The 20,506-nt window shown below is 36.2% G+C and overlaps 1 protein-coding gene across 5 annotated transcripts in view; it reads right to left on the bottom strand.

Annotated features, from left to right (window-relative positions):
* LOC143253080 (putative receptor-type tyrosine-protein phosphatase mosPTP-1) overlaps positions 1-20,506 on the bottom strand; it is a 235,250-nt gene that overhangs the window by 130,136 nt on the left and 84,608 nt on the right. For all 5 annotated transcript variants that reach the window (XM_076506296.1, XM_076506298.1, XM_076506293.1 and 2 more), the window contains exon 3: positions 18,395-18,518. In XM_076506296.1, the coding sequence (XP_076362411.1) occupies positions 18,395-18,518 (124 nt within the window). The remainder of the gene's footprint in view (positions 1-18,394; positions 18,519-20,506) is intronic.

The raw sequence follows: 20,506 nt of genomic DNA, 5'->3' as shown, positions 1-20,506 counted from the left end.
ACAGACAGCAGTAACGATAACAGTTTACCATAAAACTGTAACACTCAACACAATATTAAGCAATAAGCATCATTGTTAATATCTTCAAAACTAATCGTGAAAGCAGTGTCTTCACCATCTGTAGCACATACCTTTATTGATTCCTTATGACATCACAAAACACAAAAACTGATTAACATGCAACTTACGTATGGTGGCAACTTTGATTCCTTACGGAAAAAAAAAAGGAGGGAGATCTGTGCTAGCCGTCCCTAATTTAGCAGTGTAAGACTAAAGGGAAAGCAGCCAGTCATCATTACCCATTGCCAACTCTTGGACTACTCTTTTACCAACGAATAGCGGGGTTGACTGTCCCATTAAAACGCTCCCACGGCTGAAAGAGCGATCATGTTTGGTACGACCGGGATTCGAACCCGCTACCCTCGGATTATGAATCGAACGCCTTAACACGCTTGGCCATGCCGACCCGGGGAAGGGTGGAAATAAATATCATTAGATTAATTATCAGTTCTCTAGCCTAGGAAATGCCTGGATTCTCACCTGCATGCAAACTAATGAAAAACGAGAATGAGTTTTGTCACTTCATCTTACGAGGGTTCGTTTATTTGCTATATATATTGTACATGGGTCTAAAATCTTTACAAACTTGAAAACAATTCTACAATCCGTTAGTTGGTTTACAAATATCTCGTGGTATTTAATTAAAGCAACACAGAGTCTAAACCACGATTAGTCACTATTACAAAAATATTTACTATTCATTTTGGCTACATTTGTTCGCGCTATCACCGGGAAGAATTAAAACAAACAATAAGACATCAGTGTGTGTGTGTAAACAAAAAGGTTTTTTTCGTATTTTGATAAATTTAGTTACATAGAAGTAACTAACAATTTCTAGTGAAAAAGATATTTTTCGTAACAACTAGAGGTTGTTAACTGCGTTTAAATACGAAAATGTGAAATTATAATTTTATTCAGAATACCTTTGTTTGTTTGTTTTGGAATTTCGCACAAAGCTACTCGAGGGCTATCTGTGCTAGCCGTCCCTAATTTAGCAGTGTAAGACTAGAGGGAAGGCAGCTAGTCATCACCACCCACCGCCAACTCTTGGGCTACTCTTTTACCAACGAATAGTGGGATTGACCGTCACATTATACACCCCCACGGCTGGGAGGGCGAGCATGTTTAGCGCGACGCGGGCGCGAACCCGCGACCCTCGGATTACGAGTCGCATGCCTTACGCGCTTGGCCATGTTCAGAATACCGGGACGGAAAAACTAAGGCATCAGGTTTTGAGACGTCTCGGCTTTCCTATGTTACACTCGAATAAATTGTCAAAAGAAAGTGAGGAGGATGAGAATATGAATTACATGAAAGATACAAAGATAGTGCTTGTAGTTTTATTTAAACAATTTCTTTAGTTAGTTGGTTGGCGTTTATTGAAGCAAAGCAACCAGACCATTTGCACCAAACAATCGGTAAAGTAAAATTATTAAAATATGTAAAAAGGAATATTGTTAAAACAAAACAAAGTTAAGTTTTCGAATTAAAAACTTAAACAGAGTTAGAAAGGCCAATGGCCCTTAAAAAAAAACTGAAGTGAACAGTGTCACCATCGTCAATGACACTGTCTAATGTCAAGGGTGAGCCCATGGTAAAAATATGCATAAATTGGTGCCGTCATTCACGGCCGTAACGACAGCACCACAGTAAAATATGGGCTATTGTGAAGTGTCACGCAGACCACACATTGGTGCATCAGTCCCACATAAAAGAAAATTATGAGTTAAAGTGTGACTAATGCGTAGTCTAGTTAAGACAACTTCATCCTTCTGATCCTTCAGGAAACAAGACAGCTAAAGAAAAGCAGAATGTTTGATCTGGAAAAGCTTGTTATCACGTTGCTCAATCCAAGTCGAGTGCAAAGTGGTGCGAAGCCGAGCCTTGAAAACAGGACCGTAGTCTATATATGGACAGGCACGAACGTCATAGAACCAGAAGAGACAGACTTAACTACGGTGTCAGTGAGCTCGTTCCCATAAACACCGACGTGGCCTGGTATCCAGAAAAACTGAATAGAAGTAGATGATGAAGAGAAATTTGGGCAGTTGGTTTTGAATATCGACGATAATACGGTGAGAACTATCTTGAAGCGATTCCAGGGCCAGTAGAGAGCGAAGTTAGTCGGTATAAATAATACTGTTTGTGTACTGCTGTTGTGAGAATCAAAGTTTTGAAGCATATAGTACAGATAGTTGCAAACAGTAGAGGTGTAGAGGAAATTCATGAGACTCAGTGTACAAACTCTGTATTGGAGAAGTGCAGAAGGCCCTCGAGCAGAGAAGAAGTTCCTGATGGTGAATAAAGTCCAATATCTTCAAGGTCAAGGTCCTGGCAGAGCCATAGACCAGAGACCCATAGTCCAGTTTTGATCAAATGAGGGCACGATAGATTTTTAGCATATAACATCGACATGCTTCCTAAAATGTGGAAGAGAGAACATAGAGAATTTTCAGTGCCCATGTACACTTGACAAGTAGTTACTTGACGTATGGAATAAAAGTCAGCTTATGGTCAAAGATAAGCTCCTACAAATTTGCCTCACGGATCACGGGAGGCATAACTTCTCCAAGACGGAGCTTGGGTTGGGGTGAATGCCCCGTTGACAGCAGAAGTGCATGCAAATGGTTTCAGAGCAAGAAAAGGTAAAACTGTTTGCTGTGGTTCACTTCAGTAAATGAATGAAGGCAGTCTGTAGCTGCCAATCAATAAACCTCATGCTGGACGACTGACACGAGATGTGGAACTCGCCGACATAGAGACCATTTGCAACTGTAGGGGTAGTTGCACACTGATGGCATTAATCTTTATAATGAAAAGTGTAACACACAGGATACAGTCCTGAGGGACTCTAAGTTCCTGTGGGAAAGAACAGGAAAGAGTCAAAACCACACAGACTTTGAATTGCTGGTCCATTAAAAATTGTTAATAAAAATGGGCAAATGGCCATGCATCCTGTATGAGTGGAAGTATTGCATGGTGCCAAACCTATATGTAGTATCATAAACTTTATCAAGGTAAAATATACATTAATAAAAATGTTGTCGATTCAGAAATGCTTCGCTGATTGAAGTTTCAAGTCGAATCAGGTGATTCATGGTGGAGCAGTCTTGCCAGAACCCACGGTGGGTGAGAGGAGGTTGTTTGATTCGAAGAACCAAACAGGACAAGCATTAACCATCCTCTCTAAGATCCTACAGAGACAGCTCGTCAAAGCAACTGGACAGTAGTTTAAAGGAATCTTGGGATTCTTCCCAAGCTTAGAAAAAGGGAGAACAGTAGCATGGTGCCAAGCACCAGAAAAAACATTCTCCTGCTAATTTAGATTCAGTTAAAAACAACCAGAACAATAGAAAGAAATGCGGAAGAGAGATAGTGCAGCATCTCGTAGTGAATAGCATCAGGTTTGATTAATGTACTACCAGAACATTGAAGAACAAGTTGGAATTCCACCAACATAAAGGGGTGATTATAGTCATAGAGATGATCAGTCGAAATAGAAAGAAGTAATTGCTCTACTCATGTCTTAATGGCTAAGAAGGTAGGGGGATGAATCAAAAGTGCTAGATGCACGAGAAAACTTTTGCCGAGGGTATCGTCTATGCTCTTGCATCATAAATTTCCTTGCCATTAGAGAGTAAGATCGAAAAAGGCAGACGTATACTGTCCACTGACCTTTCAAATTTTGTCCCATATGATTTTGGAACTGGTAGTAGAAGAGATGCAAAATGTGTATTTAATCCAAGATTCCTTCTGGCTTTGATGTATGACCCACCAAGCACATGTATAGGCCTGCTGAAAAGCAATGCAGTTTAAATGTGGGATACTTACAAAAGGTACCCCAGGTCTGACTTTAAGCCTTCCATGCAATGTGCCAAGAAGGATTCCACCATGGACACAGATACTGTGAAAAAAGTTGAGCAGCTGCCTGGACAATACAGTCAGTCACTGCTGTCATGCAGTCGTCTATCGAAGCCAAACAAACGACGGTAGGATCATGTTCCAAGAGAGTAGTGAAAGAGAACAATTTGGCTTGGTACAACTTCCATCGAGGCACACAAGTCGGGTAGCATCAACCACGGAAATCTCTCTCAAAATGATAGGAAAAATGATTGCTGTCTTGTAAGTTACTGTCACCCCTCCATGAAAAGTGGGAGAATAGTGAAAGGGAGCAAAGTATTGAAGAGAGAAAGGTTGTGATCTGAGAGCATATGCTCTATGGAACGATCCCTCCCATCAATATCAGCTCAGCACCACTCCAGAGGGGATTATGTCTATTAAATCCCCCAGGATTAAAAGTGAAAACAGTAACTGTATAATGAGGACATCAAGGTCTGACTGATCATTGGTCTCTGCAGGAGCCAGGTAGAGAGAACAAATAGTGATGGTAAGACCCAAGGAAACACGGATGGTTATTGCCTCCGAGGGTAAATCCAATGGCAAAAACAGGGTGGGAACATGCTGATAGACCAGCAGTACCACCCATCCAATAATTTGTCTGTCATACCACCTGCCATTTCTATACACAGAAAACTCAAAAGAGTGACAACATCAGCAGGTTGCAGAAACGCTTCCTGTAAGGAGAGACACAAACAATGGTAAGAATAAATTAAATCCTTATTGTCATCTATATTTGAACAAAGACCCCGACAGTTATACTTATCAATGTGGCCGTTTTTATTTATGTGAAAGAGAGCTCTTTTGTTTTGACCACACTTTCGTTTTCTTTATTGGATGGATGTCTATCGATCTCTGTTGATCCTGCCCTGGGTTGAATAGACAGGTCTCTGGCTGTGGATGAAGATTCTAGGAAATGAGAGCGTAAATGAATAATAATTTTACATCTCAGTGCTGTAGAAGAGGATGAACACTAGGAAACATCCAAACCTGAAGCCAAAGGATGTGAACTCTGGTAGCCACTGGAAGGAATGACAGGGACAGAGATGAAAGAAGACAGATTCGTCAACTCTTTTAACAATGGAGGCAAAAGATTCTTCAGATGTTTTGCAAATAACTCTGCTGCAGGCACTTAGAGATCTTTATGCACTCCAACTGTGGTAGTAGAATGAAGTACATCAACATATGTCCAACATGGAATAGGGGAAAATAACTTCCGAGCTTTAGGGTAGCAGGTATTGTTTATAGTATTCAAACATTTCACCTCTTTCTTGGGGCAAGAAAAAAGTAAGGGGGTGTAAACCATTGCAGTAAAGACAGTGTGATTCCAGTTTGCACTCGTGGCCGTCGTGGTCTTTGCCACCACAACGAGCATATGTTAAAAAACCACGACATGATTTATTCAAGTAACAGTTCGGATAACCTACTTTCAATGTGGTAGGAGGACGTAGCGATGTAAACGCAAATATTTGAACATTTGTAAGCATCATAATTCTGTCTTTGCGAGTAGAGATTCGGTGCACCACAAAAACACTTTGATTGGAAAACAAATAAGGATCTCCGAAAAATGTTCTTTAAATCCCTCTCAACTATCACTCCTCTAGAAGAATTTAAAGTTGTATGGGGAGTAGCCTCGATGGGTATATTCACAATGCTCTTCAATTTCAAGAGGAGTTTGGTATACCAAAGTGTCTCCAGAGTGCAACTTCTTTACTGACTTGAGAGGCCAGCAAGCCCCTCTCACTCCTTTGAATATTTCTTTGGATTTCGCGAGCACTACATGTATATCAACATCAGACACAATGTCCATAACACCCATTGATAACATCCAACATTGGTACTCAGTTGACCCTAGCCCAAGTAGACCAGCTGAATGACACTGGGGTGGTCACCCCAAAGCTACCCATCTACAGGAATTCAAGGCCAAAGTGACGTGTTAGAGTTGAATTCCTCAAGCACCAGAATCTTCTCCTCCCCTTTACGAGTCGTCATGCACGGCAAACACGTGGGTGGATGTTTAGATCACAGAGGAGGTGAACTGAAAGTACAAAACCATTTCTGGGAGGTATTCTCACCACATACAGGAATCTACCTCAAGGGTATTTCTTTTGTAAGGGCGTAGGTTGAGAGTGGTATATAGTAAAAATGTTAGTGTGGTTTCATTTTTCCTTTAGAAACTATAAGAACTTTCACAAGAAACTGCCTTTCCACATTGTCTCAACTTCCACTACCTTTCACTGTTTGCAGCAAAGAGTAAAATTAATTTATTTCACGAGTTCTTACATTGAACTGAAAACACACACACACACACAGACTGATGGTCAAAATCTTAAGGCCAATGAACATAAAGAAAATATATGCATTTTGAGTTGTTAGACTTAACCACTTATTTGAGCAGAGCTTCGAAAGATGAAAATAGGAAAATAAAAATAAAAAACCTTTTAGCATTTATTTGGGAAAATGTGAACACTATGAAATACTAGCTAGTCAAAAGTTTAGAACCATACTGAAACGAAGCGTTAATCGGTAAACACGTAACGAAATTTAGTCATTTCTGTTCAAGCATTAGTATTGTCAATATATCTCACTGACATCTCCTGTGTTACATTGGATAAAAACATTGGATAGTAAGGCTAAAAAGTTGACAGAGTTTGAATATGGCAGAATTGTCGATCTGCAAAAGCAAGGTCTCTCTCAACGTGCCATCATTGGTGAGACTGGATATAATAAAACTGCTGTTGCAAATTTCTTAAAAGACACGGAGGGATACGGAACGAGAATTTCAAGTGGTTGGCCCAAGAAAATTTCGTCGGCATTGAGCAGAAGGATTTGACGAGTTGTCTGGCAAGACACCAACCGATCGTCGAACCAGATTAAGGTCCTTACGGCCACAATGCAGCTCAAGAACAATAAGATGGCATCTACGAGAGAAAGGCTTTAACAACCGTAAACGTCTTCAAAGGCCATGACTCCTTCCACACCATGAAACAGCTCGGTTAAACTTTGCTGAGAAGCACTAAAAACATGGGACATAGAAAAGAGGAAGAAGGTTTTGTTCTATGATGAGAAAAAATTAAACCTGGATGGTCCAGATGGCTTCTAACGTTACTGGCACAAAAAGAATATCACACTGGAGACATTTTCTACACGACACAATGGAGAAGGTTCCATCATGATCTGGGGTGCTTTCTCCTTCCGTGAAACAATGGAGCTTCAGGTTATACAGGGGCATCATACAACAGCTGGCTACATTGGGATGTTGGAGAGAGCATCCTTATTGACTGAAGGATGATATAATATGGTCTTAAACTTTTGACCAGCTAGTATTCAGGCTAATTTCATAGTGTTCATATTTCCCCTATTAAATGCAATACAAGTTTATTTTTATTTTCCCTTTCGAAGCTCTACTCAAATAAGTGGTTGAGTCTAACAACGCAAAATGCATATTTTTTCTTTACGTTCATTGGCCTTAAGATTTTGGCTAGCAGTGTATATAAAACAAATATTAAGAAGATTTTAGTAAAGAATTTACTGTCAATCCAAGTTATCATCTGAAGTTCATAACGGATTCTTCCTGAGGCAATAGCTTTCAAATGTGTTTGATATATACCATGTACTGTTAATATTAAATTAGTAGCAAGTATGGAAAATCAATTATACTTTTGGAGCCTTATTCGATGTCAAAAACACGTTGCACCAAAGAAGTGCTCAAAATGCATTTGACTATATCTGTTTCAACAACTATGTACTCAAAGAAAGCATTAGGTAAAAGCAATGTAATTGTTTTAACGACTGTGTAAAATAGTCCTAGAATGTTTTAACTGTGTGTGTAGAAGTATCTATATAAATATAACAGTACTGTCTGTTGTATGTCCATGCAGATGGCTCTTCACCAAAATTGGTATGGAGGTTCGTCAGGTTTATTAAGGGGTACATACAAATTTTAAGTTTTTCACTCTGTGGTTTTCATGGCAGTTTTTTACCACTACTTCTTCCCCGTAGGTTGCTCTTCACCAAATTTAGTATGAAAATTCATTGGGTCCAAGGGAAGATGCATGCAAACTTGTCATTTCACCTTTTGTGTTTTGTAGTTTTTATGCACGTTTATGTGTTTTATACAATCACATATACGGGAAGCAACATTTGATGTCCTAACATCATATTTCGTTTAACATGAATTTAATATAACTCGCATTCAGGGGAAAAGTACTCCCCAGCTAGTTAACAATATTTATTCGTATACGAGGTCCGAAAACAGGTCAATGTGCGTGTAAGCACATTAACATTGTTTTAGCCGCATATGTAAACCTGAGTACATTTTATTCTCAGGTATATTGGTACTAATAATAATCGTGTTTATGAATATCACCACGAGGTTTTAGTCGCAAGTTTAAAAATTATAACGAAAAGCGTATTTTTAGCAAGTGAACAGTTAATGGGATAATTTCATTTAATTTAGTTAAATTACTTATATTAAAATACCTGAAATTATCTACAGTTTAAATAGCCATCCCTGATTTTGACAAAACAATATTACTATATAACGAGTAAAGTGGAATGGACGGCAACTGCCTGTTGTAAAAACAAGTATAGAGGATGTCATTTCGAAAGTCTTTCTTCTTTCGTTCTTCAGGTCCAGCGTAAGAACTGATTATCACTTTGTAATCATAATACACAATCCCACATTACCCATGGCTTCAACAAACGTGAAATCTTCTAAAGAACTGTGGAGTGTTAAACCATCTCAATATTTCAAAAAACGTACATATAGTGTAAACAATGTAATTACTTAAACATTCAGATTTGTTTTAAAATATGTATTGTTACCCAAACTGGATACAAATTGGCCTTGTAGTATGTACATTATCAAAGTGGCAATTAATACCTTAGAATGAATAGTGAGTGATAGGGAGCAGCTAATTGGTTGTCTTCCCTCTTGATCTGTTGTTCAAAATGAGAGACGGCAGCACATAATTACAAAACAACACAGTATCATACCGGATAAAATGTACTTTTCCACATTAAATACGGTTAATACCATATATTGTTATTCAAAAGATCCAGTTAGGAACTGTAATTTAAGCTACTGTTGAAATTCTATTTTAAAAGTTTAGTCAGGCACGAATGGATATTTAGCAATGCAATACCCATAAAAGTGTTAATATGAGATTGACATGAAATAAGGTTGAGCATGATGAGTTACTCAAAGACATCAGAATTGAAGTCACTTCTTTCAGTTAATGGAACCAAGTATTCTGCATAGGAACATTTCTCCAGTGACTCTGTGCACATGTGTCCGACATACACTTGCTTCTGTTATACAGTTACAAAATACCCATTGTAATATTTGTTTTTGGCCATAGAAATGTGGTGGTGGAGGACACTGGTGTTAGTCTTTACAGTTCATCCACAGTAACCAAGAGAAGAAATAAATAGCTCAGAAATGTATGCGCTGTTGCCAATGGTGGTGGCCCATGAGGTGCTGATTAAATCCATTCTCGGTAGATGGCAGCAATTTGAACAATGTTGACTTATGCAGACATTTATTGGCTCTGAATTCCATCTGCAAACCACTTGTTACATAAATAGCAAAATACAGTGGAACCCCTCTAAGCGGCCACCCCTTGAAAGTGGTCATTAAATCACAATTACTTTTTTGTTTATATAATCCCTAATTATGTACAGTGAAACAGTTTGTCTCATACCCGAGACTTTAGAGGGGTTCCATTGTAGTCAGTCAGGTAGTGTAGATAAATCTGTGACCAAGAGCTCTGCAAATGTCAAATCTCATACTCTTTCACCAATTTTCCTTGTGTGTTTTCATACTTGGTGTCTAGTTGTAGTTAGAGAAAAAGTGAAAAATGCGAATTCCTCAAGGTACATCTGAAGAAAAACTGCCTATAGTTATTTCTCTCTTTCTTTTAGTCCTCTGAAGAGACGAATAACGAATCAATACATAGCGTTAATGAAAACAGCAGCTTTTTCATCTCTCCAGGGTAATTCTGCTCAGCTCTCCACTTTCATGTCATCCTTGTATGTGTTCACTTAACCTGACTTGGTTCCCGTTACTACACTCACGATTACCTATACATGTTATCACATCCACTTCACCATTACTAGCAATGATTTGCGTCATTTACAAAAGTGCACTACTTTCATCACTTTTTTCCTGAATTCACTTCCTCATCTTTTGTTTTATTGTGGGTCTTAAATGTATTACACAATAGACCATCCATGTCTTTTTTTACAGATTTTCTGTAAATGTGGCAAGTAATTAGTGTATAATGGCGTTCATGTTGATCATATCATGACAAACCTTTGTCTGTGCATTTGACCAGTTACTTCGTTGATGAGCCGTGGAGATCTTACTATAAAAGTATTATTCTCTACTGTTACTACCAGGTCAATGACCATTTTGATATTTATTAGGGCTAGCGTCTGGCAAACTTCATGATGATAAATGGCCTACTCATCTGCAGCGAAAAACATAATAAACAAGGTAACTTTGTACATTATATACATGAGTCATAATAGTGTCGTGCAATATTTAACATTAAATCTCTGTCACACACATTATAGTATGTGTAGAGTGGTAATTGTATTTTTGACGAGTTTTAGAAATTATCAACAGGTTAGTTGTTTGAAGCCTACTTCTACACTTACAGTATTTCGTTGACAAGGATGTTTATCTTGATATTGTTCTAAGATGATAATTATGTACAAAAATCTTGTCTAAACATGGAAGACTGGCTCTCTGGGAACAAGAAGAAAGGAGCATAAGTTACCTACTACTAGATCTTGTAAGCTTATTATACTGTTTTAACTTTCATGTATTTCTACATAATGTTAGCTGTTCCATTTATCTTTTACGAATTTGTGTAGATTCTCACGGTCATGCTCAATCCCGAACAAAATAAACTTAAATATTAAGTTAGCCGGGCTTAAACTTGCTTTTCGAGTTAAACCTAGGAATCTAGGTTCCAGTCGAAAAACCAGGAATTATCTTTTTTTCCCTTGCTATACGACTACGGTTTAACAATAACTCTCGTAACTGTTCAATGCATACGGAGGACAAATATATTTTTAATAACTGATTTCGAAAAACACCTGTATATTTCAGTTACACACTATTTACTAAGAGAAATCGGACCTGGATTTTGCGTTGTAAGTCCGTCACACCTAATTTTCTAGAAACAAAAAACAATTCAGTACTGTAGAAGTTACTGAGAGTTCACTGAAAGGCGAAGACAGAATGAAACGCCTAAATCTGCAGTGATGATAGATATGAACTGAAACCCGATGGAGAGTGGCTTCAAACGTAGGCTTCATAACTTTGAATACAATATCCACTGATATAAACATGTGTATTTTAAGTATGCTATCACTGGCAACGGAAAATGAGACATTACATATTAAGTTTTTATTTCCGAGTATAAGAAAGAAAAGAATGACAGATGCCCAACTTGGACCAAATGGCTATGCTTTCTTCCCCTAGAAAAATATAGCACCACACTTACGTAAATATCCAATGAAAATCAAGTAAAATGTATAATTATTTGAACACTCCCATTCATTTATTATGCTGAGAGACTATTTATCGAAACAATGTTATATTGCCTAATGTTTTACTCCAAGGAAAACTTATTACAATAGATGGTATTTCAGTCTACTTTTAAAATCCTTTGTACTTCTATCAAAATCAAGTCAAGCATTAACTTTGCATTTCTTTCCTTGTCAATACGGTATAAGAAAACCCTTTAAAAAAATTCAATACAATCTAATATTTCGATTGTTTTCCAACGAGATTGTCTATCCATGCTGTAACATCTTGCCTTTTACGGCCAGAACGTCTCCAACTACAAACGTTCTTAATTAAAACCCAGCCTTACAGGCTAGACTCCATTGCTCTTCCTCTCCGCAGGAAAAGAGGCTTTATAGTGACAATGCGTCTGAAACAAATAGTGAAAATGGCATGAGTCGAACTAGTTCTTAAAAAAACAAAACAAGTCACGATAACTATATTGTTTAGTTTAAAATAAAACATCCATTCTCCCTTTTCAATGAAATATGAAAACGGTTCTTGTCTGTTAAATAATTAATCTTATGTGTTTATTTATTTAAAAAAATAATTACAAAAGGTTCGAGACATCCCATGCATAACACTACAGAGGACTAAAACTCAGTAGCTGATAGGTTTCAGTTGTAGAGTCCTTGAATGAGAGAAAAAAGAAAATATCAAATCTGGTTTTTATTTCTTCTAAGTTTCTATGCGAGGAACAATACTTTGAGCATCACAGTTAATTCCAATTACTGGCAGCTATGATTGTTACTACTCTCCACACTCTGGTGACCTGAAGTTATCCAACAAACGAATTACTAAACTACAGTGATGTATACAAATACTGTCTAAAGCAGTGGTGCACAAACGTTTTGACTCAGGGGCCACAAAAAAAAGTGAAGATTAAAATCGTCCCACAGTTGTTTCACACAAGATGGACATCACATTTCAGAACACACAAATAACGATTACATCAAAGAGTTTGCACATTATTCTAAGAAATGCCAACTGTCACAAAGTCAGTGTGATGGATAATGCTGCATGTTATCTACGAGCTTAGAAATGTCCGGCTTGATGTTTGACGATGAAAGACGCAAGACTGCTTCCAGATAATCATCAGTCAGCTGATTGCGAATGTTGTTTTAGTTCAGTTTCATATGCGAGAAAGCCTGTTCGCAGCAGTACGTGCTGCCAAACATGCTGATTTGGACAAATGCCTTCTCTTTCAGATTAGCAAATGTATCAGGCAACGTTTTGTAGAAGTCAAACAAATTGTTTTCTAGTTAAATAGCATGCAGTTCATCAGATGCCTGGAGATCAGCAAGTTCGAGCTAATATACTGTTGACAAGTCATCCACTGTAACACTGAACGGATCAGCAAAAAGTTTCATCAACAATCTGCATTGGTCAAAGTCAACTGTCTGTTCTGCTTTCCTCGATGCTTTATCAACAGTGCTACCAGCCCGCTACTTTCTCCGGTCATGGCTTGTGCTCCATCAGTTGTCACACTTACCAGTTTCGTGAAATCCAATGAAACACTACTACACAGTCGTACTGTCTCCTCGAATAGAGCAGACCCAGTTGTCTGATCCTTCATGGAAACCATGCCGATTAGTTCCTCTGTGATATCAAACGATGACGACACACCACGAACGAAAACTAGTAGCTGTGCTGTTGAACTGATGTCAGTCGACTCATCTGCTGCCAGAGAGAAGTAAACAAAGTTGGCTGCTTTATTTGTAAGCTGCCTTGTCATGTCTGCTGAGAGTTGTGAAATTCTTCGTTGAACTGTCATACGATTCAAAGCCACCGTCTGTAACTTGCAAACTGCTTCCGGACACAATTTTTCTGATACAGTAATCATACACTGCTTGACAAAATCACCATCAGTGAACGGTCGCCCAGATTTCACTATCAACAACAAAATATCGTAACTGACCTCACCAGCTGCACCTAAATCTGCTGACTACTTTGAGAAAACGTTCTGCTGGTGATTCAGCGACCGCTGCAGAGATTCAATTTGAGCTGTTCGTTCATCACCAACAACGTTGTGGAAATCTTTATGCTTCGACTCATAATGACGCTTTATATTGGATACCTTCGCTACTGCTACTATCAAATGACAAAGCAGACAAATCACGTTCTTCTGTTATTGAACAAAACAGTACTGCACAGTCCAATCATCATGAAACTACCAGTTTTCGTCAACTTTTCTTTTACGATTAGTTGCCATTTTTGTTACGAAATAATATCAAAATAGGGCTCTTAAGTAAATCTCGAAGAACAATTGGAACGCGTGAGATTTCGTAATTACGGAAATATTACGTCATTGCACCAATGATTAAATGCCTATACATTAACGAGATTTGCTTATTAAATTTTCTTTATTGCTCGACAAAAATTTGGAACCATCCAGTACCTAATCTAATGAATATTCTTCTATAGCGCTTAATCTTCGCGCGAACTCTCTATGTTCGACTTTCCCGTTGGACATCGCGGGCCACTCTGCGACTCGTCGCGGCCCGGACTCTGTGCACCACTGGTGTAAAGGTACTCCCATACTTCTATTAGTTAACATAAATGTACAAGCTGGTAAGTAGAAACTGGGTTGTTGCTTCATGGTCATTTGCTTTATGTAGAGAAAAAAAAAAAGAGAAAAAGTTAAAGATTTTCATACATGATTTTAATTATTTAAATATAGTCACATTCATACCGTGAAATAACAGAAGTGATTTAGCGCACTACAATTTAGGTGGAAACAACTTCAATGTTTCATCAGGCTTAGTTCACTGAACTATACCAACCTCGAAATCATGAGAACAACACTTTATCTGCAACAATCCAGCATTTCAGTTTTACACAATACTGTGGTATAGCGCTAGTTAAAGATTTAATAATAAAAAACGCCTTAGTTGTGACAAAAGGTGCGGCCAAAAAAACAAACAAAAAACAACGAGTGTGTGACTTAAAGGAACAAAATCAAAACTAGCAGCTGCATTTATACCACTGATACGAAATTTATAGCAAACATTCATTCATAAGTTAGCCGAGCCGCGTTTTTTGCTAAACTTGGGGTGCGATATCGCCTAAAACAAAATAAGCGCCCTAGCTAACGAAAGAATGAATATTTGCTGCAAAGTTCTTACTACCAATGTAACTACCAGATTGGTCGCCAAATTTGATTTCATTCCTTTAAGTCACACCCTTAATCCGTTTTTGGTCTACCTTTTCTCACACCTAAGATGTTTTTTCGGTTAGATACAATTTTTTATCAATACATACCAACAAACCAAAGCAAATAAGAAAGTAACATACAATAGTAGCCACCTTTAACTTATTCGGAACAGACACCAACCAGGTAGTTTCTACTATATAAAAGTATAAAACAATGTTAATTTTCTCTTTTATAGTAACGTCACAGAATTCAGATTAACAGTTTCTTGTCATCATCCTCACTACAGCTGTATCGAACATCATTATTTATGATAATTGCTTCAGTTAATATCGCATAACGCTAAACTCTCTTTAGTTGGGGTAATTTCATAAAATTTAGTTAATTTGTGTTGAAAAGTGTTCAGTGAATAATATATAATAACCGTCCATCCTTGTGATTCTTTTTGAAAATTTCAGCTAGGAACTGATAACCTAGTTTGCTTGGCCTAGCCAATACTTATATGTCTGTACGTCCTTTCCCCTTACAGTTTTACTGCTTTAAATCACTTGTATATAATTCGAATGACAAAAAACAAAAATGGTTTACTTCTACTCTTAGGTGAAGTTGTGGGAAAAATGTAAGGCCGATAGCTCACGTAACTTTTTTATATGCGTAGGTGTGCGTAAAAAGTTGTCAAATTTGAGTAGTTTCTGTTGAATAACCTTGGATAACTCTTAATTGTAGGTTAAAAAGATCTATCAATGTACCAAATCAGAAAAAAAAATCCATAAAGGTTAAATATGTTTTTCTATCAAAGCTTCCGTACTTTTGGTGCGAAGAAAAAAAAGAAGAAACTCGATCAAAATTGGAGATGTTATATTTCAGATATTTTTTAATAGATTGCCTTGATACTTATTATGTAATGTAAGAATCCAGTAGGACACATTCATTGAAAAATCGCAAAACTATCACTGCTGTTTATAACACACAGTGTGTTCTGCAGCAGGTTGTTTTAGCCGCACGACACACTACCACGTGTCTTTATATCAATACTTTACATGCAGCAATCAAGCATTTTACAGTTTTATATATCACGACCTACAGCACTAACTAATAATGTCAGTACCTAATCTGCAGGAATGCAGCACATCACAATTTTATATAACACGATTTATGGCGCTAATAAAAAACGTCAGTGCAGCAATCCAACATTTCATAGTTTTATATTGGTTCCCGTCAGTTAAAGCTTTAATGAATTGTATGTATTTATTCACGTAAAATAAAATTCTAGAAGATTAAACACGTCCCATGCAAAACATTATGTAGAATTAAGGTAACCTAGCATTTCAATGTTTTATACTATACAATCTAAAACATTGATTAAATTTCTATCTATAGTAGAAAGTCAAGAACGAATATCATCAGTATTATGGTAATGGAAATTGAAATGTTACTGGTGAGTCTGTTCAGAGGTTCCTTGTAGTTTATCATTCAACATAACTTAAATATGAAACCTTCTCAGTGTTTGTAATAAATGTATATAATCTAATGAGAAGTATACAAAAATACCATAATTTGTCTTAAGAGTGATAACCAGTAGTAAATCTACAGGCTACACATAATCATGAAATTATACAATTCCATCCGTTTTATTTCTTCTATTTGATAAAGAAAATATGTGTTTTTGTTCATGTAACTACCTATTAGTCTTTACCATATCCTTGGTCAGAAACGTCTATGTGATGGAAGAGAACACACTAAGTGCTCAATCGACAAATAAAACCTTCACCGAATTGAGTGCCATGTTGGCCATAGAATCGTATCGTGGCTTAGAATTTCGGAGCCTAGGGATTAGTCATCGGCCATCCCGGTCGGCTTGATATCGATCAATATTGGAAGCTAAGAGACGACGTTCTAGTCTCTCTCCATGACGGTTATCGATTTCATCGCGCGCAAGGTTTGGAAAATCTTCAAACTCTACTGAGGACTTCTGTCCAATATCCTATTCTACAGACCAGGCATAATTGAATAGTTAGAAAGAAAAACCTAAAAAGTTAGAATCGTTAGAAAAGGTTAACTATTTTAACCAGAGCCAAATCAATTCAACTTTCCTGCACCACATTTATATGACATATCATAAGGAGCTTAAATGTCTTAATAAACACAGTCGCGATATTTAGGACTAAACAGATTTTACGATAATTTAAGATTCATACACAAAGTCATCCGACATGTAAGGCAATAGTAGAAGCTGCAGGATCAAGTATGTCTTTGTCTTTCCAACTACCGTTCAGGTTATGTATATACACCTTTAACAACATCGCGTTTTGAATTTCGAATCTTAGATTTTAAAATAATTGTAACTAAGATTTTGAATGTATGTTCTGATTTTAACTTACATACCTGTTGCTTTGGTTTTCTATATCTAAGTTATTTGAATTTTACAACTCTCATATTTGTGTGTTAGGACTTAATTTACTGTACAGGCGTTCAGATTTTAAAACTGTAGTTAACCAATCACCTTTACAAATTTAATAATGAATACAAAATTCAATACCTTCGAGTTTTTGTTATTTCTATATTCATTTAATTGAGAAAAATAAAAACATACCTTATTTTGATCACTTTTCCTACACCCAGTGAAGTTACTTTAGTATGTTACTTGAAGTTCTATCAGCAATGTAACGTGGTTTTCTTAAGACTAATCATTATTTGTTAGTCCAATAGCATTTAAGGCAAAAAATATGGCGTAATGAATAAAGATATCATTATAATGATTGTTTGTACCTCTCTGTATTTGTATAGTGAAGAAGTAGTTTTTTTCAATATGATACCCCCTTTTAATTGTCTTGTGAGGTAAAAATTGTAAAGTAAAATTATCATAAGCTTACACAAGGTATAAATACATTTGACATAGAATACCTTTTGATAATTGTTCAGTCTTTTAGTATAGCTTGTTTGCCAGTCTCCATCATTTCTATAGGTTACAATAATGATCAGGATAACTTGATACTTATCTAGCATCAGAGTATCCTTCCTTACCTGACCGTATAAATATACCTTCTAACTGTACTTTCGTAAGCTTTATGTCATGTACGTTTTTAGTAAATTAATATTTATACATTGCAACAACTATACGTTATCTCCAAGTAGTGAGTGGTTGGTTTCAAAAGCTGCTATTGTTTGTAAATGCATACCTATACATAAGGTACTAGGAAAACTAATCAGAATTTCGTTAATGTTGTAAGCAGACACTCATATGAAAGTTTTATTTTTTTTCTTGCTAATTTCGGCTATATAATGATATAAAGAAAATACAATGACAACAAGTATAAATTAGAGCTGAAATATCCTCCACGGTACTGAAACTTTTGTAAAAGATATCCTGAAGATACTTAGGAGAGGGGAAATACAAAATTAGCATTATATATGTCCAATACGTAAAAACTTGTTAAAAGGATAAAGTTCTTAGTTGGTGTTTTCCGGTATAACTTTACAAATGTTTGAATTGAAATTAAAGCTGCACCAGTTACCACTTTCACTGTTAACATTCGTTTAAAAAAAACAACTCAATAAACCTAACTAACGTTTTGAAGTTTTGGAAATCGAGTAAAAGCATACTTGTACCATCTTTCGAAAAAGTCTGTTTTGCTATCTTTGGAAGTAACAAATATATTACACTACGACGTATCAGAAAAGAAAAAGAAGAAGAAACTTTGACATACCTGACATGAATTATGTAGTGGATGATAGGGCTAAAGTGATTGTCCACACTGGGTGCCCAAGACAGATTCACTGACCTGGAAGTAAAGCCCATAATCAGGGGCATTCCTGTTCGGTCTGGAATGTCTGCAACATGAAAGAATACCAGTATTTCAATAATAATAATAATAAAAATAAAAACTTTATTTCCTAAAGTAATGCACTGAAAGCTCTTTCGCTTCGTCTTAAAAAGAAACATATGCTAAATTATTTTCGCCAGCCACAAGTTTCCTCTTTAACAAACAAGATGCGACACATTAGATATTAAACCAAAAATCTGTAAAGAGTTCCTTATGATATGAACTTTATGACATTTTGTCATAATCATATTACGATACACATCTGGAAAAGATATTGGACCTTGTTTATTCATATTTTATGTAGATTCAGAGGCTTGCGATTTTACCATTCCTTTTATTAAACGATTGTGGAAATTAAAACTTACATGAAATATCTTTCCTTGTATAAATCCTTAAGATATCTTTTATAGTTTACTTAGAACGCTATAACTGACTATTCATAAAGAATAAAATAACGCTTCGTATTTTCCCGGTGAAACAAGTTTAAAGCTTTTGTACGATAGTTCCCAAAGATAGGCACCCAAAAAACAACTGTCGGCGAGTAATTTGGATGTTACTCAAGCTGATCACGTGGTAGTTGAAAGCAAGCTGTATTATGTACTAGAGTACTTCATGAAGTGTAGTGATGATATATCTGAAGGAATGTATGTATGTATGTAAACAAACTGTACGTGTGTCAACAAGTGGATGTTGAGAACTTTGAAGTCCTTCGTAAATGTTTTAAAAAATTACAATAGCTGAAGTAACCACATATAGAAAACAGTAATAAATAAGTCAAGAAGGAAATAAGAAAATAAAAAGATATTGGAAGAAGGATTTTGTACTCACTGTTAAGGACTAATAAATAAGAAAGAAAATCGTTATAAATTTGGCTTGATGAGTAGGTCATTTAACTCACAATCTGTGAGTTGCGGATTTGAATCTTTGTCACCAAACACGCATTTCCTTTCAGCTGCGGCATTATAAGATGACAGTCAATCACAATATTTGTTGGTGAAAATATAATCCTAGAATTGGCAATGGATAATGTTGACTAGCTACCTTTCCTCTAATCTACAATTACTAAATTCAAAACTAACCAAACTGTTATAAATAGCCTGAAAAGTACTAATGGAAAATACAGTGCATCTTTAACTTTATTTAATGCTGAAAGAGTATTTTAATTTCGACATTGAGACATTTTGCATAGTTTCATTGAAAATATGACTAGAAAGGAAAACACAGCCAGCTTGAAGATCTCTGGACTGGACAAAACAACTCACTGGCAATGAATATGATAAATATAGCATAATTGGAATGATATTATATGCTCTTTTATTCTTGAAAATCCCTAAGAAACTAAGCAAATAACGTAGCGTTTAATATATATATAATAGCTGTAACAATAACGTCTTTTGGCAAGTGTAATTTGAACAATGCTTTGCTTTGCCAGCTTGTAAAAGGCATTACATGACAATTGTTGTTTTAATCCATGGATTATATAAACAATGTTCCGATTGCTATCTCAATCAGCCTGCAGATATCTGGATTGAGTAAAACACATCTTCAACTAAAGATACGACGAAAAAAATCTGGTTGAAATGCTATTATTATACACTCTTCTAATTCTTAATTCCTAATGAATTAGATAAATATTTATCTCATCTGATATTTATTTTAAGCTCATTAATAAAATATCATAATGGACTGATATTATCACCAGTAAATAAAATAAACAAAATTTGAATATCGTAAAGTATTTATACACATAGGTGCTCAGTGATTTATTGGATTGCGATAGGAATATATTCAGTCATACAGATTGAAATAATTTTAATAAGTGAAACGTTTTACAAAATATTGCCTAATGCTGTTCTACTATTATAAAATAGTTTTGAAGCAAGAAAATGCTGACTGTAATGTACTAATAAGAGGCATAAGATACCATCCCCACTGTAAGACCTTGTAATTCGTGACATATATGTTACACAATTTGTAAATGGACAAAAATATCTA

This window comes from Tachypleus tridentatus, chromosome 6, assembly GCF_004210375.1.
Source record: "Tachypleus tridentatus isolate NWPU-2018 chromosome 6, ASM421037v1, whole genome shotgun sequence".
Lineage (NCBI taxonomy): Eukaryota > Metazoa > Arthropoda > Merostomata > Xiphosura > Limulidae > Tachypleus > Tachypleus tridentatus.
Note: the sequence above shows the minus strand (reverse complement) of the source record. Positions and strands in the feature narration are given on the sequence as shown.